Raw genomic sequence first — 26,751 nt, forward strand, 5'->3', positions numbered from 1 at the left:
TTGACTTTCTTTTAGTTACTAAAACTGTTGATCTCCACAGGTACAACTAACAAAACATAGGTATCAAGCTGCGGAATACATTTTATCTACCAGCAGCAACAACTGGTCTCTTGGCAAATACCACATGTAGTTTTCTTTGGTATTTAACAGCTACTTTCTAGGTTGTATAACATGGTTAGCATACAGCTGACTCTTTTGATCACCTTAGGAGTAGCAGAAATCCTGAGCCCCCTGCCAATATGTTTCACACATGCACCTTCCCATGTAAACTGAGCAGTTCTTTCCCAGTATATTCTGTATTATCTTCCATGTACTTTGCTAATTAGTTTATCCTCTTGATATTGCATGGTTTGATACCTTGATGAATTTGATATTAATCAACTTGCAAACACACTTTTCTAAAACTTTTTATTTATTTATAGAGGAAAAAAGTGAAGTTTTTTTCATAGATAATATGCTATCCATATATTATGGTAGATAGTGATAATTAACGTCAGTAATGATTTCACTTAAGATGTTTTAGAATTTTTCTCCACCTGGCTAGCCCTGCATTTAGAGCTCAATTTTATCAGCAATTCTAAATATTATTATAACTGAATAAATTTTTAGATCATATGTTAAAGAGGGTAAAGTAAATCAACTGGAAGTGATAAAAAGGAATAAAAGGCTTGGAAGAACATAAATGAGTAGCAATTCATTTGGAAAGCTTAGAAGATAATTTAAAAGATAAGTTACCAAATTTCTATTTACTTCTCAAGTGCACGCTTCTTTAAAGTATATTTACCAATGCTGCTCTACCTGTAAAATGGTGGATACTTAAAAGGATTTAACCCCCAAAAAAGCGAGACTTACGAATGAGACCATGCATAAACAACATTTAAAATTATACAGGATAAAATTTAACATCTTATTAACAAAATTCTTTCCTTAGTTCTAGCATGTATGTATGTATGTATGTATGTATGTATTTATTTATTTATTTATTTTCCCTGTGCTAATACCATCCAAAAGGCAGAAATGTCAAAATAAAGTTACCATCAAAGTTTCTCATTAAAAACATTTAAAATGGAGCTAAAATAGAGAAATAACCCAAAATGTCTGGTTTTCATTGGTCTCTGATATCCATTTATTTTTATTTTTTTTTAAAGGATGAGTAAAAAATTTACATCAAACATCACTTTACCATTCATTAACCTAGACTAGGTGTGAAATTTGGTCTTGCGTCCAAAATATTCAGATGATAGTTTTCAATATTCTGAGTACTTGATATGGTGCAAAAAAAGAACTGTAAAGTTTCATATTTTTCATCTAGATCTTCTACCAGAAGTTTGAAAGTAAAAAAAAATAAAAGATTCCGTTAAAATATTAATATGTGACTAAAACTATGTGAGAAAGTATTTTTTTGTTTCTTGTCTGTAATCCTATTTTCCAGGTAATGATAATTAAAATGCAAAAGAGAAAACTTGTTTAACCTTTGAAAACACATAAATCATTTTAAAAAATTATATTCTAAGTATGCAAAATTAATGAGAAATTTAAAATTGCATTTTAAAATGCATTTAAAACCTTGAGTTTGAGGTAAAAATACTTATTCAATATCAATGCTTAACCCTAAAACACAAGCATACTACATTTTATTCCTTTGAAACTCTGTTTTCATGTATTTATACTCTAGAAACCTTAAAAGTAAAGACATTAGATGACCTAATATAGTCTCAGAAAAGCCCTGCAACCTGCCAATATATTGTTCTGTTTTTTATGGGATCAGCCTTAATACTTGAAAGACATCCAGGTGGGAATAACACTCTGTGCCCCAAATAAAGACATAAAAGTTAAGTCAGTCTCAGAAATGGGAAAGGAGACAATGTGAAGGTGCTCTTTGAGATATACAGATAGATAGATAGATAGATAGATAGATAGATAGATAGATAGATAGATAGATAGATCTATATCTATATCTATACACACACACATATACATATGCATTTTTAGTGTATAAGGTATTTAAAAATTCTATCTGTAGGAACAAATTTAAAAGTTGATTATTAATTACCCAGGAATGGGACCACAGAGTTATCACAGATGGCTCTTTATGATTTCCAGCTTAATAAGTTGCCCTTGAAGACAAGGGAAGCCACAAAGTATCATAAATGAGGCCATTAAAGTAAAACAGAAAACATGTCCATATCAAGTGTTCTGTACAGTTTGGGTTGCCACAACTTAAGAAAAATACAGTTGGAACAATATTAAGAATATGGGTTGCAGCAAAAGAGGAAGGAAGACTGTGGTGTGTGGTAAGAATAAGAGCTTGGAATTCTTCATACCAAAAATGTTTGTTTTTTTTAATGATCTATAAAAATTTGAAAGGCAAATCTCAAAATACTCATGTAAGAGATGTGTGCAGTATGTGACAAAGCTTCATACTTCCTAATTTGAGCCCTTCCATCATCCAACTCTGTAATAAAAGCTTATACAAGACAAATTACATATTTACATACATGAGATATATATTTATTCACACAATTAAAATATCCGACAATTAAATTTGTGAATTTGTTGCAACAATGTTGCTAACCTTTTTTGATATCAGACTGATTATTCATTATGAGTTTTTACCAACTGGACAAATAGTTAACCAAGTTTACTATCTGGAAGTGCTGAAAAGGCTGCATGAAAAAGTTCGACGACCTGAACTTTTTGCCAACAATTCATGGCTCTTGCATCATGATAATGCACCAGCTCACACGGCACTGTCTGTGAGGGAGTTTTAAGCCAGTAAACAAATAACTGTATTGGAACACCCTCCCTACTCACCTGATCTGGCTCCCCATGACTTCTTTCTTTACCCGAATATAAAGGAAATATTGAAAGAAAGACATTTTGATGACATTCAAGACATCAAAGGTAATACGAAGACAGCTCTGATGGCCATTCCAGAAAGAGTTCCAAAATTACTTTGAAGGGTGGACTAGGCACTGCGTCAGTTCATAGCTTCCCAAGGGGAGTACTTTGAAGGTGACCGTAGTGATATTCAGCAAGGAGGTATGTGGCACTTTTTCTAGGACGAGTTCACGAACTTGTCAGATCTCGTATATGTAAATATCTTTTTCTCTATATATGTGTGTTTATATGTGTATATACCTATGTATACTTATATAGAGAGTGCCAAAAAAATGTATGTATACACATTTTAAGAAAGAAAAAAACTTTTAAAATTGTAACTATACCGATAACAAAAGATGAATACAAGTCATGTGTATATTTTTTTGTCACCTCCGAGATATATATAGATATATATATTATATATATATATATATATTTATTTATTTATATATTATATAAATTCAGCCTGACAATTTGAGAAGAAATAGAGAAGAAATATTTTACCTGAAGTAAAGAAATCCATCACTAAACAATGGTTGGAGTCAGTAGGTTGAGAAATAAAAGGTATAATTCTGATAATTTTAAAAAGCCAACACAATATTCTTATTCTTATTGTGGCTTTACAGATGATATTCCTTCTTTCTAGCATGAGCACCATTCCCATCCTTTTCTGAACCTGGCTAGCTCCTATTTCACCTCACAAACATGTAAAGACATTGTGAAAGTGCCACTCCTCCGAAAGCTGTCAGGGATCCCACAGCAACAGTCTGTCCTGTCCTATGGCCCCAGGGCCTACACAGGCCCTCCAGGCACTGACACCCCCAACCAAGCGCTATGTCTCCCCCACCACTTTGGGGCTGTGAGAATGCCTTTGTCTCCTCAGCATGGTGCCTGGCATAGAAGAGGCATTTAATACACTTGTTGACAGATTAAATAAGTGAACAGTTCAATGAATATGCACATGTATGAAAAATATTCTCCTTGAAAATACTCTTTTTTGTTCAGGAGAAACCTTTGAAACGTGTAGAAAGTAGTGAATCCTATTAGTAAAAATGGAATGGTTTCATTTAGGGTATTTCATGAAACATAAAATCTCTTGCTGCAAGCTTCTGGATGACTCCATGCTGCCTCTATGGAGGATACTTTAGCAGCGGTATAATTTTTTATTGATCTGAACAATTGTGAGATGGGGCAAAATTGTAGTAAATCCAGCACTTTAACTGCAAGAATTATAACACAAACAAAACAGCTCACTGCTTTTTTGTTTGACTTTTTCTTATTTTTTCCCCTAGGGTAGGGAACATGAATGCATCACCTAATATGCAGGAATAAAAGAGACATAAGTTATGTAAATGCACATAAGGACAAAAGGCCTTATCTACCCCATCCTGTCATGCCCTCCTTTCAATCTTTTCCTTTTAGTTTCTTTCCCCCATTCTCCTTTAGCACTGAACTTTTGTTGTTGTTGTTCTTAGCACTGCCCCTCCATGATATAAGCAGAAAGAAGATAAATATAATCATCACTAACTCTCCCACTCCCAAAAGGACACCACATTTAGATGAGGGATTCTTCTATTGTATCCTGAACAGGCACTCAAACCAAACAGCATAGAAACCCACAGGACAAAAATGCATGCAAAGTAGCTCCACTGTGGTTGGTAGAATATTTGCAGCAGCTAACAGATTAACCTGTCATACAGCAACCTGACAAATCCAGAGTTGGCAGATGCAGAGATGCAAATATGCCCTAAATATATCTGCAAATTCTAACCAAAGAACAGATTGCCTTATGGGTGTCTTATATGTGCCTATGAGAAATGAGTATTTTTAAGCAGTGTATTTTTGTGAGCTCACAACATTATTTTTCCTTGTGAAGATTAAAGATTGAGAAAACAAACTGTATGATGACATGAAGTTTATATTTAAATGCTTCATAAATGCATATGTGCTCATCTTTCCTGTACTTCTATTCTGGGAATCCCAATATTAAAATTTCAGATCCCATTAATCCTGATTATGCCTATCAAAAATGAAGTGAGAACTTTATGAATAAAGAGGATGCTGGAAGCTAACTGGAAAAGTAAGAAGTCATTTAACAAATAGTACTCGGAGGATTTACCGTGGCCCAGTTTTAAGGTTGCTGACATAGTAGTGGATTCAAAGGTATATGAAATATATTCTAAGACCCCAGAGAACACGAAATCTCATGAAGATAGTAAATAAAAGTTAATGTATAAAGTAGAATATAATAAGCGGCATAAAGATTTGTTGGCAATGTATAATATCAACACTATTTAAATTCTAATGTCCACTAGAGGGCTGAAGGAAGTATTTCTGAGAGATCGTGGGAGACAATTACTTTCTCTTGCCATTTTGCATGTTCTACTTTGCAAAATCTACTCACCCATGAAACACCACACCTCTACACTGTTAACCCACAAGGGTCTAGCTACAAACCCAGATGTATTTCTGGGACCCAGACCGTCACCTCCAACTACTGGCTAGGCATCTCCATGCTACTGCCCCAAACACATATCATACTCAGTGTGTTAAAGAACTCTGTTTCCCCAGCCCTAAACTATCCTCCTGTGCATCTATTTCAGTAAATATTCAAAACCACCCTCCCAGGTTCTCAGGTTCAAAGTCTTGGACTCCTCTGCTGCCTCACTCCTATCCTTGAAACAAATCGGAATTCATCGTCTTAAGTCCTAAGTTAATTAAACACCCTGAAAACCAATGCGCTTGCCTCCATTGCATATATTTGTCTATCTTCCCAAAAAATGTTACAAAGGTTACCTTCCTTCATATTTTTCTTTCCTGCTTAAGAAATATTAGTGCCCTTCATCCCTAATATACAGAATATAATCTAAACTTGACTAAATTTTAAGAGTTTGGCCAATGCCTCCATTTCTAGCCATTTGTTCTTCCGCACCATATGCACTAGCCATCCTGGAACCTTCCGTGCATACTCCTGCCTTCACTTATGCTGCCATTCTACCTGGAATGCCCTCTTCCCTGTGATGTCACTCTATGAAGAAGTCCCACTCATTCTGCAAGCGTCACCTGATCAAGAGCTTTCCCTGAGATTCTTCCAATCACTTGGTCCTTTTACTCTGCTTTACTTTCCTTCATAACACTTGTCACATATTACGTAGCTCTTTATTTGTTCAGTGCCTGTGTCCCACCTAGAGAATATAAACTTCTAGAAAGAGAGCCAGACACATATTTGCATGCTCAGTACTATTTGTTGAATTAATTGAATTCAATCATTCAGATACCATTGAATCTCATCTTTTCAAGAGAGAGATAACTTTGCCCCCATAGAGCAAGCATATATATATATATATATATATATATATATATATATATATATATATATATTTCAACCCCATTAGACTGAAGAGACTGTGGTTTACTCATATTTTTTGTCTCTTTTAGCACAGAATGAACACTCAATACATATATATTGAATTGAGCTGAATCCAATCTGACTAGAGAGCTCCAAACAATTAAAGCCTTCTCCAATCTATTGAAATAGATTATCTTCAGTACGGTATATTAGGATCTAATGAGAACGATTCAATCATCAAAAGATCTTCAGTTTGAGCATCTAGGAATCCAGAAGAGAACTAGACCCAGAGAAAACCTGTACTAGCTAGGATATTTCTTTATTTGGAACCACCACTTTTTAGATTTAATGCTCTGATTATAGTTTTCTTTGCTTTCTACTACACTGGCTAAGTCAGTTTTGAGATTCTGACAAGTTCTTCTTCTGATCCTCCCACACAGATTCCCATTCAGACACAGTGAATTTCAGAGTGATTTAAAATTGGAAGGTGGTGCAAATGTTTTCATAAGACCCCTTTAGGCTTTTAAGGAGCTAAAGTGACTTTCTGTTTTTTGGTTTTGTTTTGTTTTTGGTTAGGTTGTACGAAGTTTTCAGGGTCAAGGGTTTCCTCTCGTGTTGATAGTTTTATATTAGATTGAAATTTGCTGAGTCCCCTCTTATTTTACATCCAAGTGTTCCGTTGGATTCTACGTGGCTGGTGCATAATGCAGAATTGCAAAAGGTGGAGGGTAAGGATTGTGTCCAGCAGATCACTTGGACTACTTAAACAAGTCTTAGAGTCTTCAATATAACAAATATTTATTTTTCAAATTGACTAGAGTTGTTTAAAAAAAAAACACATGACACAAATATATTTGTTTATTTATGCACTCAACAAAAATTTATGAGCACAACCACATACAAAGCACAATAGACTAAAATGTAATAAAACATGGTTTCTCTCCTCAGCGAGATTATATTCCCCCACCAAATGTTTTCTTTTTCACAAACAAGTTTTATATGAAACACCTTAATTTTCCTTTTTTAAGATTATTAATCGATTATGTTTTCAGAACTCTGATGCTACAGAGATCTAATATTAATACGGAGGCCATTGCCCTCCAGGATGTGAGCGACTGTGAAGGTCCCTTCCCCCACTAAAATTCTGTGATTCACTGAACAGTAAATCCCCTAACAAAGATGAATAGAAAGATGGTATTGCAAGCCTTTATGAAATTGTATGAAGAAACAGTATTATTTGGAGATGTCAGGTAAAAGTGAAATTCATTTGTTATCTGACACTTTCATAAATATTGATGCTTTTAACTTTGTTATGTGTAAACACCTTTCATGGTAAGCAGATTTTAAAATCTGTGAGTGTTTTCAGTGCTGCAAATCTGAGTTCACTATTCTGGATAAACTGCCTGTTGTTCAAACTGTCTAGACCAATTCTCAAACTTGTGTTTATAACAAAGAATTGAATTTCCCTAATCAAAAATCAATCCCATATTTTATGAAAGTTATACCTTAATTTAAAAAAACATTTCATTTAAAATATATTGTATAAAATTTTATTAAACCAACTGATATTTGGTCAAATATCTATTGATTTTCATAGCTTATTAAAGCAGTTGTATATTGTTGATATATGTAAAGATTTTGGAAGAAGTTGGAGCAAAGCATGTGACCTTAAATACAATTAATATTTTTCAATATTTAAACACAACATTTCTTTAAATATAAAGTACCTAAGTCTAAACCTCAAGGTAGAGTCTGCAAACATTTTCAGTCAATAATTAAACATTCTAAATAATAACAAATGTTGGAGAGGCTGTGGAGAAAAAGGAACCCTCATACACTGTTGGTGGGAATGCAGACTGGTGCAGCCGTTATGGAAGGCAGTGTGGAGGTTCCTCAAAGAATTACGAATAGAATTGCCATATGACCCAGCAATCCCTCTCCTGGGTATCTACCCAAAAAATCTGAAAACATTTAGAGATAAAGACACGTGTGCTCCAATGTTCATTGCAGCTTTGTTTACGGTGGCCACGACATGGAAACAACCAAAATGTCCTTCGACAGATGAATGGATAAAGAAGATGTGGTATATATACACAATGGAATACTATTTGGCAGTAAGAAAAGATGATATAGGAACATTTGTGACAACATGGATGGATCTTGAGAGAGTAATGCTAAGCGAAACAAGTCAGACAGAAAAAGCAGAGAACCATGTGATTTCACTGATATGTGGTATATAAACCAAAAACAACAAAAGAACAAGACAAACAAATGAGAAACAGAAACTCATAGACACAGACAATAGTTTAGTGGTTGCCAGAGGGTAAGGGGGGCAGGGGGTGGGAGGTGGGAGATGAGGGTAAGGGGGATCGAATATATGGTGATGGAAGGAGAACTGACTCTGGGTGATGAACACACAATGGGATTTATAGATGATGTAAAACAGAATTGTACACCTGAAATCTATGTAATTTTACTAACAATTGTCACCCCAATAAATTTAATTAAAAAAAATAAAATAAAAAAATAATTAAACATTCTCAATGCAAGAGAAATCTGCTGCTATAGAGCGTTATCCATAAGAGAGTGAATACCTTCGGCAGCCCTGTTGTTCCAGATGTGTAAAGAATATACAGTGGATGTTCCGAAAGAACAGGGACACAATCATGTGACTGTGCTTTTGCCATCTCTTCATCCCAGTCAAGGTCACGACCTGGAGCCAAAGGAACTGTCTCCTACAGAGCAAAAATACAGCAATATGCACTGAACAAAGGAGATTAAATCCGGAGAACTGAGAATAGCTAAATCTACATTAGTCTGAGCATCTGACTGAAAAAATCTAGGCTATCTATATAGCACGAAATATCAGATTTATGACTAAATATCTCAGGGTCGTGAGTTAAGACAAACGTTCACAAAAGTCCAACAGTTTGACGTTGGCTTCAACTGAACTGACAAAAGAACATGTTTTATTCAAATCTAGGGATAACCTTAAGAAACTCAATTTGATTCAATCAAGTTTTCATCAACAATCAAGAGTGTAACTAACAGAGGTCCATGTTTCTATACATGTATGTGCACTATTAACTTTATAAACTAATTTCTACTTTTCATAACCTATTTCATTTACTTTGGAACTACAGTCTCTGCAATGAAATATCAACTAATCCATAAAAATTTCTCTTCATACAAGGAGCATTTAGGAATAACACTGTGGACATCTTTCCAAATGAAAGAACATTAATTTATTTTCAGGGGTGGAGGAAAAAATCTACTTTGGCATTTTCAAGAAGAAAAATCCGTTTTGAAAATTAATGGGAGTATATAACATATCTAAAATGCTATCCAAGTTTTTCTACATCTAGGTCATTGATTAATATGGTAGAAATGTTTGTTTTCTCTTTTGGTCCTAGAACCAAGCTCTGTGTTGTAAACTTTACGATAACAGAGTCATGAGTTAGACAGATACACCTTAAAAGAAGGTAGACAGATCTTTTAAACATGGTCCTAGTGAAATAAGCCAGACAGGTGAAGAGGAGGAAGTAGCTTATGGAAAAATTACTGTAATGGGGAGTTACATCTATTTAAATAACATGTTTAGTTACTTTCTGAAATGATAACTAGCTAAAGATGACGCATCAGAAAGTTTACACTTGGGAACCTTATTAATATAGGCACAAGGTAAGGCTACACATTCCTCAGGGAAGTTAATAAGATCCATCACCTACTGAGTACCTGTAATCAAGGTAAAGCTAAGTCCAGAGACTCTGAGTGATTTAGAAAACCCAGGCTATTTCCATTTTTCAGGCTCCTTAATGTATTAATCAAGGTTGTAAAAAATGGTCGTATTTTTAAATGTTTCATTAAAAATTAACAAAATGTAATATCACAAATACAATGCCTATATGAATATACACACACTGATAGATAATAATCTGAATTGAACTTCATAAAGGTGAAATTTTAGGATTTGCCAGCCATACTCTGATAAGCCCTAGTATGCCACTTAGATGAATAAAAATAGTTAACTCTGTGACAAACTGCCTCAGATAAACATAACTAATTTCAATTATCAAGGTTCTGACATCAAAATTACAGACCTATAAAAAAAATAATCACACTGCACAAGTAAAAATGTCAATTGAGTCATTACAAAAATAATTACAGATCAAATGACATGAGAACTTAAATAAATGGTTATTCTTCAGGCTAGGAAATGCAGGCATGTGTAAAGAAGATTTGGCGAGAGAGAGAGAGAGAGAGAGAGAGAGAGAGAGAGAGAGAGAGAGAGATAAATGCAACATTAGATTTTACATATACAGAGGGTGCCAAAAACAAATCTATACACATTTTAAGAAAGACAAAAAACTGTATTAAAAATGTAATATTCAATATATACTGATAACCAAAGATGAGTATCAGTCCTGTGTATACATTTTTTTTGGCAACCCAGGTATTTACTCCTATAGACATGTCCTTCCTAGTTATTATCATAGTTATTATCATTCTTAAAAGGCATTATTGTGCAAGCGGTAGAATTGACTGATGTGATTGGTATTCCTTTGATTCTGTCAATGCTTGCTTGAGGCTTAGGAGTGGCAGCCAGGTTTCTACCGCCTCTGGCAAAAATGCAAATCTGGTTAATGAGAGGCTCAATTTGTGTCTCTCTGAAGTCAAAGCAAAGCCAGTCCACTGGGCTTAATTACTGTCTAAACAGCAAATCTAATATGAAGGACAAGAGACATCCAAAGCCCTCATCTAAAATAAAGGTAAGTCAAAATAGAACGAAGTATCTTAAGAAAGAGGGAGAGGGAGAGAAAGTGAGCCAGTTATGGGAGAGGGGTAAGAGGAGTGGATCTCTACCTATTAATAGGAAAGAGATTTGCATTAGAAAAATCTGAAGAGTAAACATTCATATCCACAGCCATTATGTTGTAAAGTAAATGAAATAGCATACAGCCTATCAGTTAAAAGTCATTTAACTGGAGTTCAAATCTTGGCTCTGCCACTTATTAGCTGTGACTGCGGTATGACCTCTCCAAGACTCAGTTTCTTCATCTGTAAAATGGAGCCAAAAATAGCATCTACTTTACTGGTTTGTGAGAATTATACAAGAAGTATTTGAAAGTACTTAGTATTTGAAAGTAACTTAGAAGGGCCTGGCTTACATTCTTTATAAATTCTACATTTCATATACATGTGAAGAGCACACACATACGCACGTAAACATTTTTGTATGTGTGTGTTCCTAGTCGTCCTAGAACCTTCTCTTACCTAAAGCTTTCTTTAGTGCTGACTTTGCATTCCCTAATACAATAGCAACAATCCTTTTTTTTAAAAAAAAATGTGCTTGAGGTCATCTAAAAGAAACTAAAAATCCTTCGAGACAGTAAGAATATTAAAATCATTGAGAGTAGCAGTTCATGGACCACAGACTACTAAAACTTTACACAGGAATTTAATGTGTAATAGGAATTGCTAGTGGTAATCAAAATGACATAGTTTTAATGCTGTCTGTTCTTATATCCTGTCATTTAAGCATTTTCTGCAGCTAAGTTCTCAAGAGTTCTGCAAAATTATACATGATTCTTCAAACTCTTGCAATTTTCCTTCCGCAAAATATTTTAATCTGCTAGAAACCCAAGTTATCCCTGCTGTAAATAGCTGGATATTTGCTTGGATGTAGAAATAAGGTGGCCATTAGGTCCAATTAACTAGGAAAAACATTGTAAAATACATTCATTGATGTATTGTACTGTGTTTTCTTCTTTCAAGGATCACAGAATAATATATCTGTTTAAAATATTCTTATTTTGTTTTCCTGAACATAGCTTTTATTTCTGGACTAAACACCTTTTCCAAAGTTTTTAAAAGATATTTTACATACAAATTAATCACACCTCTATCCACAAGGCAGGATAACTTAGGAACCAAGCAGGCAGGCAGAGAGCATGCGTTCAAATCATGATCCTGATATGTACTAGCTGGGCAAGTTTATCACCCAGTTTACTGGATTCCTCTTCTTTAAAATATGAATAATGCTATCACCTAGCTCACAGAGTTATCAGGAAGATTTTTTAAATTATCCATTAGTAGAGTGTCTTAAAAATCACATGGTAAGCAAGCAGGTCAATAAGTATTTGCTAGTACTCATATTATTATTGTTATAATTGAATTAATAAATGACACCACTATAAACTATACATAGACTCTAATTCATTAATATTATGGGTATTTCTGTGTTTCAATATTTAAGCTAGTTTTTCGTAAAGATAAAATATCATTCCTATCTAATATATATACATATATATATATGTATTGCTAAAAATAGAGACATTTAGGAAGTATATTTAATGATTTATAAATCAAGGGTTTGTTTCAAATGTTCAAAACTAGAATCATCCTTAGCACATCATAATAAGCAAGAACCAAATTTAATATTCAGATTACCATATTTGGACGATTGTAAATGAGAACTTTATATGGATTGTGTTGTCCTATTCTCAGCGCTTCTTCTAGAAGTGGTATGTATTCTACCTTCCTTCCAGGTTCAATGCCAAAGGATGCTGTAACAACCACCTTGGGCTACAAAAAGAAAAAAAAATTGAGAAAGCGTAACAATCCTAATTAAGGTAATCACAATATTTCAGGTATAGACAGGCAGTTACACATTTCTAAAGAAATGTTTGAATAATTCTGTTCTCTATTGAATAAATGGCTTGAATACCAAGAAGCCCTTTTTAAGTGTTATAGAACTAACCACTTGCACATAAATCTCACCTGTTCAAAATTACACCTTTGGCTAATAAGCATAAGCTGTTATAAAAGAACAAAAAACATTTTTCAAAGAATTCATTAAACCAGGTAGATTTTCCATGAACCAGTAAATGCAAGCCTAGGGAACCCTCACTTGCAGTTACCCCATAACAGGTGGCTGTTGCTGAAGTTGTAGCATTTTCTTAGGCACAGAGGGCCCACCCAGTTGCTATCAGGAAGTGTTTTCAATGCTTTTTATGGAAGCATCTCCACTTAAAGAGCAGAGAGACCACATAAGAAAGGGTCCCAAATCTCCAATAATTATTTAATGATTCTTTTCTCATTCCAAATACATATTCATTTTCACCAAATCTTATATTTGTAATTTTGTCATACTTTTTTAAAAAGGCCACCAAATGTTTTAAGTTTTATGCCCACAAAACCTGAACCTACCCATCATGAAGACACACTTGGCACGCTTCTTTACCTGACAACTTGCTAGTCATTCTTCAAGATACACGCAGACCTAACCAAAAGGCACCTTTGAGGGGCTGAAGAAGTTAGGGTTCATCTCCTTTCCTTGGTAAGCTCTGGGTAAGCCTCAGATGTCTGAGGATGGCCGAAGTGTCCCTTCATCCCCTCCACTGCACAGGAAGCTCTCCAGCGCCAAATCTGGATCCCATTTATCACCGTGCCCCTAGGCCTGCTACAATGCTTGCCATACCATAAGCTCTCAATAAATATTTGTGGAGCTGAACCAAAATTCTCATTCATTTGCAGAAAAAAAACCCACCATGTGTTTATTCCTTTAAGTACACGGTTTCTTCACTAAGCAATCCAAAGCAAAGGAGACAGGTAATAAATTATTCAGGCGGCAGATAATCAATCCCAGATAGTGCATCTTTCCTGAATCTGATTTCTGGTTATAATACATTTCATCTAGGGAAGGTTTATATTATGCCAAATATATGCATATGTAGTATTTTCTGCTTTTTGGATATCACTTAATATTCATGGAGCTGAGGTTCAGGGCAGTTAACCTAGCTTGCCCCCGGTTATAAGGGGTGGAACGAGAAAGAAGAACCCCATTCTGTCTGATTACAGAAACTTGCTCTTTCCACTATATCAAGCTGCCTTTTAGAAGGGAACAAAGGGAAAGAAGAAAAATAAGTCTTGTTTCTTTTTATCATATTTTTAAAAGGTCAGACATTTGGATATAATTCACATTTTAACACCTGTAATACTTACAAAAATAACTCTAGATAACATTCCCTAAGATTAGAATTCTGAATAAATGAAAGTTACATATCGAATTAAAACTATATAGACTATATCAAAACTTGAATAACTTAATAAAGTAAAAATTAGACTCTTTCTCTAGAAAAACAATCCATTTCAGTTTTCTACTAGCCTTTTATTGGAGGTTTTATTGGGTCTAGACTAACTTATTAGAATATAGTCTTCCCATTTCCTTCTGTTAAAAATAAAACATATCTTTAGCCTATTTATTTGAAAATAATGACATCAAAATCATCCCTAATTTGAACTATTAGTTGTATCCAAATATCTCAGACATGTATCTCTGTCTCCATCCCCTCACCTTCAATTTGACCTGGTCAATGGTCTAGCCCACAATATGCACTTACTGCCTAAACTCTTTAAAAAAGTTGTGTACGTGTGTGTGTTATAAATGAAAACTCTCTAGTGGTATAGCATAAGTTTTCTAAATCCTTATTTTTTATATATCTCAAATGCCCCACATGTGTAAAATTTTACAAGAAGGAAATGATACATCTCATACTTTTATCTAAATGGTGTTACAGATCGCTGTAGCTGAAAAACTGGAGTCTATAGCTGTCTCAGACCAGTCCCCAACTACCCACTGATTTGTAGATCAGCGCCTCACTGATATCCCCCTTAGGTTTCCCTTCATAAGCCCTAAGTCAACATGTTTTAAAAAGAGAGAGACAAAAAGTAAATCCTGTCAGGCCACAAACCAGCTTCTAGGTCTAAAAACTGATCTATTCCAGATTAAGTCAGACATGCAAAACCTCACTATGCCTAGCAGTCAGGGAGCCTTCATTATATATGTGTTTTTCCGTTTTTGTTAAAAACTCTGAAGGTCAATCACCTCTTATTCTTGCATCGACCATCCTTCCTTTTCCTTCCCACTGCTATTACGCTTCTCCTGCACACTGCCTATCGCTTCGCAAACAGACCACCTACCAAAGGTTTTTTGATTCCAGCCTTTAACCTCTCTCCTACTCATATCATATTGCAAGACTTGTCTCCTCTTCTCTTTGCTTAAAACATGACACTCATCTGCTCAAAAACTTTGACTGGTCAAGGTCTACAGGATCCAGTTCAGACATGAACGACCTCCGCAAGCTCAATTTCTCACCCTCTTCCGCCACATCGGTCTAATCACTGGCCTCCAATAGAATTTTACCGTCTCTACTACCAGACTCATATTCTTCTTCTCTCCTTTTGGATCCCATGATGTAATTCTCTTCAACTAGCTGAAGATCTAACTCAGCCAAGATCTAACTCAAATCTCACATCCTTCAGGAAGCTTTCTGTGGCCACCCAACTAGAAGAAATCACTCCTTTCTTTAGATCAGGGGTATAAAAACTATGGCTGAGAGTCACACCCTACCCACAGCATGTTTCTATAAAGTTTTATTGAGACACTGCCATGCCCTTCATTTATGTAGCATCTGAAGCTGCTTTTGTGCTATAACAGCACAGCCGAGTACTTGCAACATAAACCACAAAACCTGCAATGCCTAAATTATGTACTATCTGGCAACATAAAGAGAAATGTTTGCTGATCCCTGCTCTAAATTCATAGAATAATAGCTAATTTTTTTTTAAATGAGTTCTCTAGGCCAGGTACTGTGTTAAGTGTCTTAAATTCAGTACCTCAATGATATTTCATAACAGCCTTATCAAGTTTGTTATTGTAGTACCCCATTAAATGTGTAAATCCACCCCTCCCTTGCACCCTCTCTTAACCTCTGTGCTATACCACCATTCCTGGAAGTATGTAGTTTACAAAACTAGTTGTGTTCCATCCATTTGACAAGTATCATTTATTATCCTGTTCCAAGGATAGTACCAGGCACATAGTGGGAGCCTAATAAATATATGTTGAATAAATAATAAATTCATTATTAGTTATTTCACTTGTCTTACATACCCAAATATATGGCAAGCTAACTTAAAAGACATGCACCTTATTTTATATTTTATATTCCTCACAGCACTTAGCAGGATGTCTTTCACATAGGACTGACTCAGAATACAGTTTTGGTTAACAGATATATGCCAAAGAAAAGGTAAACTTTAAGTATCCTATTTGAAAAGTGGCTCTAATCAATACAGATCACTCTTGGAAGATTCATCTGCCGAGATGGCTGTACTATGCATAGCTGCTACTTGATTTCTCCAAATAAAGCACTTACCTTTGCATGATCAATGCGACTACTTAGTTCTTTGGATGCAAATCCCCCAAATATGAGACTGTGAATGGCTCCTATCCTTGCACACGCCAGCATGGTATATATCGCCTGCGGGATCATGGGCATGTAGATAACCACGGTGTCACCTTTCTGGACACCATGCTTGACCAAAACACCTGCCAGCTTAGAGACCTAGAACAAAATCATTAGATCAGCAAAGTGTTTTCTGTGCTATTTCACTACACTTCGAAGTTAAGGCAGTAATGCAAGATGATGATCTCCTCTTGGTAGTGGATTAAAGCAGCCTGAGAAACACGTTTGATGGTGAAGATGAAGACAAGTGTTTAGACAGTGACAACAATAAAACACCTGTATTATAATTAAGTACAAACCAATTTACTATGATTATACCATATGAACTTCATGGCTTAAAGTTGCTTAATTATTCATTCAACGACATATTTACATAGCAACTATTATGTGTCATACATTGTTTCGAGTTGGGAATATGACTTTGTAAAACAAAGACACAGATGCGTCCTTGTTGACCTTTTATTCTAATGGGTGAATCTGTCACATTAACAGAAAAATTAAAAAATGATCATAAATTTAGATATATGCTTGGTTAATTATTGAAGAAAACAAGTATGTATTCAGAAAGAAGATGTATCATTATACACTTATAAGGTAAAAAGACAGTCTATTACTATAATTATTCCTATTTTAAAGATAAGGTAACTGAGGCTCAGAGACAATAAATGGCTAATCAGAGGTGAGAGAGCTAGTAACTAGTGTAAACAGGATACCACACAGGTCTTTTGACCTCATATTCTTGCTCTTTTTACTGCCTCAAGCCAATTATTTTTTCTTTATAGTTTTTTATACAAATTATCTATACAGAGTGACCGCCTTCCATATTGAGACCAAACATACAAACTTCTTTTTACTTTTAACATGTGTTTCGCAGACCCAACATGCAAATGCCTTTCCTCTTAACTTGTATTTTTGCAATTTCTAGTAATAAAGACAAAACAGATCATAAGCCCTCACATGGTATAATTTGTTGCAAGAAACCTTTCCATAGGCAATTACAGAAGGCTGTGGGAAGTATGCCCAGACCTAAATGATTACGAAGTTCAACATTCTTTCATTTTAAAACATACATATTTAGTACCCGTCTATGCCAGACACTGTTTTCTGAAATAACAGTAAACAAAACAAGACAAAGGTCTCTATCCTCAGAGTATTTACATTTTAGAAGAAGAAATACAATAAACATAATAAGTAAAATATGTATTATGTTAAAGGTACTCAGTGTTATTGGGGAGGGATAACACTCCCCAATAATCCAGCAAAGCAGAGGGGATTAGGAGAGCAGGGAATATAATTCTCAACGGGATGACCAGGGTAGACCTCAATAAGAAAGGGACATTCTAGCAAAGACATGTAGAAGCTTGAGAATAGGTGGTTATCTGTGAGCACACTGTCTCAGGCAGAGAGAACACCAGTCAGTACAAAGGTGTAAGGGGGGTCATATGTGAAGCGACTGGGAGACTAGGGGATCCGAACAGAAAGAACAAGTGAGAAAGTGGTTGTAGATCAGGTCAGAGAGCTAAGGGGCCTGGAGGGATCTGTGTGCAACTGCAAGGACTATGGCTTTGCTTTGAATGTGACTGTTTAAGCTGATGAACAGAGGCGGTCCGAGAGAAGGAATTAGGTCACATGGCTTTTTGTGGTGGCTTCCGCTTCATTCTGCCTCTCCTACTTTTCAGACAAGTTCAAAGGATTCTGAATGCTGATCATTCTTTTTATTATTTTTTATTGTTATTCTTATTACTTTTTCTCTTTACTCATTTTCTCCTCGCAGACGGAGAAACACGTGGTCAAGGTTAAGAATGCTGGTGGAAGAATGGAACAACTATCTCCGTGTTTTATTCTCTCTTATACTGCAAACCATAATTTAGTGCTATGTTTTTAAGAACTCAAAGCTGCCCTGCAGAAAGATACATCAAAGTAATATAAATCATGAACTTAAATTCTACATGGAGCTCAAGGACCAAGATGTTTGGAAAGTTATATCCAAACATCTCAGTATGTAACCCCTGTAGAAAGAGGTCATGCTCCGTGATCACATTACTGATCCATTTAAGAGACAGCAGTGAGAGACACCAACGACAAGAGTTTGTGCTATTTACAGTTATACCATCAGCATCTTGGTGGTGTCTGTTGGTGAACAAAAATAATCTTCAACAAGACCCCATCTAGCAATGATTCAGTAACTTTATATTCCAGTCTCACTTCACAAGGTGGCTGAAAGATACCCTAAAGTTTTCTGTCCTCTAAAAGAAATGAAATTAATAAATTCAAGAACTTTTTTGAAAGAAAGATCTCAAAATAGCCCAATGTGACCCCAAGATGTATTTACATTAGGGCCATATTGCATCTTTGAAAAAACAAGCCAACGCATTGCAATGAGGTTTCATATACAAATACAGATTTCCAGGTTCTCTTGAAGAATTGGAAGGTCTGACACCACTCAATTTGTGTTCTTGAATGACAACAATGAAACCTGATCATCAGCTGCTGGGTTTGCCACAGAACTCACCATTCCCTGGGGCTATCTATCACAGAGCTTGCATTTTTCTTGCCATTCTGAGTTTAAAACATATTTTCCTTCTTCCTGTTTATAGTACATGCTTACACCACAGTTCCATAACAACAGAATGTGATATATGCCATTAACTGATTTTTCTCCCACCCACTTCTGCCATTTATATCATCTGCTTGGCTCCTGTTGGCATGGGAGTTGCTAACCACTGCCTTGAAGACAACCTTCCATCAAATTAGGCTGCACGAGATCTGTATAACCACCAGATGGCGTGCATTTGGCCTAGTTAACCTTGCTTTTTGCAGCTACTCCTGAGAAAATTTATTTTTCAATACTTTCCAGAACTAAATGTTACTTTAGTAAAATTATCCATTATCCATTGTAACTTCTAAATTATATATATATATATATATATATATATATATATATATATATATATATACATTATGAAAACATATGGGAAGCTATGTTTCTGGTGGGACCTAATAAATAGGCTTATGGAAAATTGAGCTCACAGCAACAAAAAATAAATGGACATTGATTCTATATTAACATATTTAAAAACGCTTCATTAAAAAATGTTACTTATTAATATTAAATCTAAAGAGTTCATAATAACTCAACGTGCTAGAAATTTTAACACAAAAGTCAATTTTATGACTGCTATTTCAAGGTTCACTTCAATGAAAACTTACTGAGAGAAGGAAATAGACATTTTTATTCAATGTATATGTATTCTTTTCCTACCATAGATATCTGAGTATAATTTCTATTATTATCCACAGGGAAAATATTTTAACATATATCTTGTATAGCCTGTTGTTTTTCAACTGAAGAAAAAGTTAAATCATGAGTCATGCACCCATTTCATATTCAGCTTTGCTCCCTCTTAAAATTGTGTGTTATCAACAATTTAATAGTTTTATATCAGACACACAACACTAACTTTGGTTTTCACGCTGGCATCAAGGGCAATACGTACCCCACACAATCATGGTGAAGCCATGATACTCTGCTAGCGTGAGGATAACTAGGCTGTGAAGGTAGCCTGAAGAAACAAAACAAATGTATGTGTTCATTTAGATACAACAGTGTTTGCTTCTTTCCACCAAGTGGCATATGAATTTATCATTATGTTGGTACTAATTTAAAGTCATTTGAATATAGAACTATCCTATCTTTGATTCAATTTATATAGTATCTGCTATGTGTCCTATACTGAGGCCAAGTCTGCAGATGCGAAAATGAGAAAGACATGGTCCTTGAAGCACAGAAATTTGGAGTCCAGGAAAAAACAGCGTACATAAATAGTAATGATAAAATAGGAAGATGCAACAACAGATATTCATGTAATGTAAAATGGTACACACATGTATTGGTTTATATATAACATGCACACATATTTGGTTTGATACAAGTAAAACCTTAAATGCTAGAATTATAAAATGAAAATATATTAGCATAAATAATGAAAACTATCTCGATAAATGTTTTATATATTCATTCTGGAAAATCTTCATTCAAAAGCTGTCTGTGGGTTAGTATCATTTCATGAGCAAATGCCCATGACACAGATATAAACGGTAGCTGAAATTGACAAAAGACTATGTTCTATGGAGTATGTTAATACTTGCTTCACAAACAGCAAGTGTGTCCATCTAAATAAAATCATGTTGGTATATGACACAGATAGTGTTGGTATCCAAATTATAGTAAAAATATAACAATCATGAGCAACCTCAGGCCATGTCAAAGAAAATTATATACAGAAAAGGTTAAGAGAAAGCATAAGCTGCAATGATGTTACACTGCACACCTTAATCTAATCAATCACAGAAAATATAACTGATTTGAAGACCAATTATAATACCTGAGAAAACAGTTTATGAAAATTAGGGATAAATCACTTGTTCTTTGGAATATATAGAATTTCCCAAAGAAAGTGATGATTACCTGAAATACCTGCATTTTACTTTTAAATATATTAAGTGAATCATGTGTTTATGTACATACACATGCACAATACACACATTTCTGGTTTTTCTACTTGTACACACACAGAGAGACACCAAAAAATAAAAATTTCTAGTGAATAGTTTATATTTTTGGTCATGAGCCAACTATGCATCCAGGTAAATATCTGTGAAAAGAAATCAGTTGTACTAACACTGCTTAAGATCTGAAATGATACTAAAACTGACTTTCTTGAAAAGGCATCTTTCAGGAATGTAAATATTTTCATTTACTATAAGAAGCTTCTAGAAATGCAACTTTTTAAGACAGTGACAATTTATTGGGTATGACATTGAGATCATCTTCATTTAAATATGATGCTATACTAAGTCAATTCCATTGTGAGACAGGCCTTTCAATAGCAACAAAGTAGAGTTGACGTTATTAAAAGAAGAGAAATCTTTCCTCAAAAGATAAAAGTATACCATTTATATTCAAGACTAAAGTTTATTATTACTATCTGAAACAGAGAAGAATATATTTCATATTTAAAAATAGAATTCTATTAAGTTTTAGAAGAAAAATTATAAAATCTTATATTCAACACAATTATCTGCCAGTGGGCTAGAAAACATTTACTAACATACTTCTTCTCAAATAATTTTTTCCAAATGAAGGAGTAAATGCCCCAGAATAATCTTTTTTCTTATTTCCATTTTCTTCACAAGTAGGTTTCAATCAACATTCGGTCATTTTAAGACTATGCATTTGCAAGTGAAATGAAATGGAGAATTCTTTAATCCATTTAGTTCGGGCTCAAAATAACCACAATGTCAATAATCTGTGAGCTTTCAAGACTAATGTGATTTTCAAACTACTCGTTTGTTTCATAGAAAATTAGTTGAACCCCACATTTCTCTATGCATATGTGCTCATAGACTTGACAGGGAATGTGCTTTTCCATTTCTTTAATATTCATATATTGTGATTTACGAGTAGATCCTCAGAATTTATCATATCTTGAAAGGGACACCTTGTTAATTTTAAAACAGTTCTTCTATTTAATAATGGTCAGGCCATTGTTGACAGATATAATAATCCTACATCAAGGAGAAGTCCAAGGCCTAAAAGAATGGAAAATATAATTGATGTCAATCATTAACACATATTATGACTACAATGTATGTAATAAAATGGAAAGAAAATGTATATAATGCAAAGGATAGAAAAATAATGATTGCCTCCATTCTTTACCATTATCTTTCTGTTCTAGGTATTAATGGTCAAGTAATAATGCTTTCTTCCTGCTTTTCCGCCTTGGGTAGTTTCTGCCAAAGTTCCTAATTCTCTTGGTATTTGTTATGTAAGTCAAACATCTGCCTATGAAAATAAAGGAAGTTCAGAATGGATAGAGCAAGAATTCAGGTGAACAGAGTTGTGAGATGGGCTGGAAAGGTATAAAGACTCAATATCACATATCATTTAGAGATTTCTTAAGCTCTGTAAGTTTAGTTGTATCCTAAAAACAATGTGTAATAATTCAAAAGTGTTAAATCCTCTTTAGGAGTAGGCACTTTCCGTATTCTTACAATGCAATGATTATTACAAGAAATAGGATTGTGACAATGGGGCTAACAATATATGATATGATTTGAGAAATGTTTAGTGTAAACTGTATAGGGATTGGTGATCGATGGATACAGGGGCGTCGTGGTAGGAGGGAAGTTTGAGAGTGGGCCCAGGTTTTTGGTTTTAGCAACTGGTTGGAAAGTGACGCCGTTCAACAAGTTGGTTCCCAGGTTTGAATTAACGTTTCCTGCTAAGTGTGAGGCATGGAGGTGGAAAGGTCAAAAGTTTAAAATATCATCTGTAGGGCAGAGGACAAAACTTATTAAATAAACGCTAAAGAAAAAAAATTAAAATTCAGCATTGAAGTCGCAATGGAAAATGGAAACCATGAATTTATAACCTATATCTGTAGTTATATGAAATTTCACCAACAGGATTCAACATATTAAGATACAGGAGTGAAGACAGTAAAGAATTGGATTGATCCAGGTCTGGAGTTCCACCAGGAAGGTGAGATGGAACAACAATGTGCAAGACAGGTAAGGATATCAGCAAGAGAGTCATGCTGCTAAAACAAGAATCTAACCGGGATAAGCAGGGAGGGGAAAACCCCTTGTGACCACACAAAGTCAGAACCATTTAAAACTATGGTATTTAAATGGATATTGTGTCTGAAAATGCAAACTGTCTGAAAATGTGATTTTGCTGCATTGTGTGAGAACAATACAGGTTTACAATAGACAGTCTGAGAGTTATGAGCCCCGATTTACATATGTTCTTTACCCTTGCCCCACCTTCCATCTATCAAAAAGGCCAAACTCTAGGGTTTCTTCATGCATCTGTTTCCAGCTGATCCTCACAATGTCCTCCCTTTGTCTCTGGGAAATTATACTATGATGTCCCCCTCACCTTATCCGACCTCAGGCAATCTCTTTCTCAGAGACCACCTCCACTTGCCTCCTCCACAGTAAACTCAACCTCTACTACTCTTTAAACTGCTCAGAAAGACCTCTGAAAACTTCCTCACTGGCCCCTATCTATCTCTGCACTTTCCTCTAATTAAACCTGCTTTTTTCTAGCTCCAATATTTCCAATCATATATTTACTAACTTTGTTATTTTTCACTGTTAATGAACTGTATTTCAGCTATCTTATTTGTTAAGCAGTTTGCTGGCTAGATTGGAACTCAAGCACCACTCTGAAAAGTACTATTCATAGATATATGGAGAAATACCGTACAAATTACAATTAAAGAGCTCTCAAATGAGTTTTTAAAACATAGCTCAATTCGAAGTTGATTCCTTTCTGTATGTTTCCTAGAGTATTTCTAAAGAAAATATTCTAAGTCCTGAAGCAAGTTTTGCTACATATGAAAAAATGTAACCCATCTGGACTAAAATGAAATAGAAAAATGCAACTGTTAGAGAAGTCACTTTTCCCAATTTTGCATTCACATATTTTTATGCAGATATCTAAAATATCTAGCATAATAATGTGGTTAACATGCACATTTTTTAACAAATTTGTGTTTAAAAAGGTACAGAATCTACTATGTTCTATTAATAAAGAACATTCAATTCGATACAAATTTATGTGAGTCATCTAGAAATGGCTATATTCCTTCAATAAACATAAAGGCTGTGGTGATTATTTCCCTACACACTTGTTTATACAGTAATAAACACCCAAAATGTAAAACAGAGTTATTATTTTAAAATAATTACAGTGTGGCTGCTATAAACACCACATTAAATGGCTAATGGAGAATACTTTTTAAAAATAATATTAACTCATGCTGTCAATTAAAGCCAGATTCCTTTCACTTTATCTAATAAATTATTTAACGTAGTGTTTCTCAAACTGGGGTCTGAGATAGTCTCAAGATCCATGAGATTTCTTTGAGCATTTTTAAACTTTGCGTTTTCATTTTGATGACAATTAAAAAAATCAATATAGCATAGTATGGATTATTTGAGCACTCATACAATTTCATTGTGTTTTTGTATTTGTTTTTATAATCTCATATAAGTAAAGGCCAGATGACATCATGGTACACTGTATAATAAAAGGCTTTATGGAAGTTCAAGCACTACTATGGGAAGAGAATTCAGGCATCACAGGGGAACATGTCGCCAAACTCAAAGGATCTAGGGCTACAGCCCTCAGAACCACAAGCTCTTTGCAATAAGTCATTCGGTCCCAGCAAAACATCACTCACAATATGAAATTAATATCACTGATTTCAGCTTGACTGACTTTGCAGATTTGCCTCCATCCTGTTCATAACTCAGGTAAGCATATATGTACTGAGCTTAAAGAGACTATCAAGACCTAGTTTTAACTGTACATTAAAATAAAAATAATTTAAGTCAGTACAATAAGAATATAAGAATGTTTTTCCTTTATAAGGTATTTGTATGTCTTTCTATTTTGAGGGGAAAAAATGGTTTCTCTGATTCTTTTTCTCATAAAGAAAGGCAAGTGGGAAAAAAAAGCAAGAAATATCAACAGGAACTTGCATCATTTAGATCAATTCTGCACTGATTATTTAATCAAAGCTTTAATTAAACAGACACCCCTGGCATTTTTACAGACAGTATGTAAAACATAACAACTACACTGGGTACATCAAGCACACTTCCCAGCATTCGGCTATGTTCCTGTTAACCTTTATGGTTTTGTTGGTCAATACACCCTGAAAGTCAATCAATATATACAAAAGTGCTCACAGAGAACATGTAAATACCCAGAAGTGGTACAAGGACATGAGATCATTGCAATAGTTGGGTCTGTTCCAATAGCATTAACATAGCTCAACAAAAGGAGCCATACATATTTTTAAAAATGAAAAATTCAAAAACATAATGCATAGACTGGTAACTAATAAACAAAACAAACATAGATCATCACACCTGCCAAGAATTCATCATAAATATTCATAAATAGATGAAATTTCCCATAAAAACTGTATGTGATAAAGTTAATGTAATTCAGTTTTGTAATGGGAACAAAATTATCTTAAATCAAGTATGGCATGAGAAAATGAATAATCAATTTCCCCAAGATCTCAAATCTTGACAATAATTCTACTGAATGTAACCTCCCATTGATTTATTCAAATTTGTTTTACTTAACTATTACAAAGTACAGAAATGTGAGTATAAAACTGCCAAATGAATTAAAATAATGTTAACAGCATCACTTGCCATATCTACATATTTATTGATTTCAAAAAGTTTTATATGAAAAATATTTTGTTTCATACACTCAAAATATGATTCTATCCTGATATCTTTATTTACATCACTTGAGCCACTCAATATCTTCAATTCATATCAATTAGCTTTAACCTCTACTTGCTATAAAAATTGTCAGGTCAAATAATTTCCTCATTTCATACACGTTATCAAAGGTCAGAAACGGAAGGCTGTTGATGCATTCAACTGTCCTAACATTGCTGACTATATAAAGGTGAAGGTACAGGTGCCGATCAACAGATAAAAGAATAATTGTTATCACTTCCTCTCACTTCCACTTGTGGGAACACATTTTTTTTCTATTGTGTTCCTCTATGAATTTAACAACTGCATGTCTCCCTCCTTTATTCTTTGACCATCTTCCCATTTTGTTTCCCTTTTAATGCATCTTGCTGGCCTAGAACTTCAGCCAGCGAAGACAGTTGGTTTTGTCTCCAGGGTGCATACCTTCATCCTTAACCATGTCAGCTCCAACTCCTGGATATACACATCTGCTGCAGACCTTCGGGGACACCTGGTGGGAGACCACCTATGTCTGCAGCACGTATTTGTATCTTTCATGACTTAGCTAATACATCACTTGCTCAGCAAAGCGTTCTCTGACCTGCTCGGGCCAGACTGATCCGTTCCTTCTTCCTGTGTGCTACAAATCCACAAAGCTTGCTCACTATTTTATCACACAACTGGCTTTGTTTTTTTCTCACCAGGAAGACTATGAACAACTTGAATAGAGAAACCATGTCTTACTCATCTTTATGATCCCATTGCCTAATACAGTAAATGATAGACCATAAGCATTCATTATCTATCTGAGGACTACATATCACTGAAGACAACTTCCTTCTCTATCTCTGTCATGCTACCTGTGAGACTTTATTTTTAGCTTTTATTTGCTTCCCTGGATTCATTACTTAT

General features: G+C 34.6%; 1 protein-coding gene across 1 annotated transcript in view; it reads right to left on the reverse strand.

Moving 5' to 3' along the window:
• Window positions 1-26,751, reverse strand: part of ACSS3 (acyl-CoA synthetase short chain family member 3) — a 140,771-nt gene that overhangs the window by 68,683 nt on the left and 45,337 nt on the right. Inside the window, exons 3-5 of the mRNA XM_019751290.2 lie at window positions 16,453-16,641; window positions 12,683-12,817; window positions 8,827-8,967 (exon numbers count right to left, since the gene is read on the reverse strand). Coding sequence (XP_019606849.1) covers window positions 8,827-8,967; window positions 12,683-12,817; window positions 16,453-16,641 — 465 coding nt within the window. The remainder of the gene's footprint in view (window positions 1-8,826; window positions 8,968-12,682; window positions 12,818-16,452; window positions 16,642-26,751) is intronic.

The sequence above is a fragment of the Rhinolophus sinicus genome, linkage group LG02 (genome assembly GCF_036562045.2).
Source record: "Rhinolophus sinicus isolate RSC01 linkage group LG02, ASM3656204v1, whole genome shotgun sequence".
Lineage (NCBI taxonomy): Eukaryota > Metazoa > Chordata > Mammalia > Chiroptera > Rhinolophidae > Rhinolophus > Rhinolophus sinicus.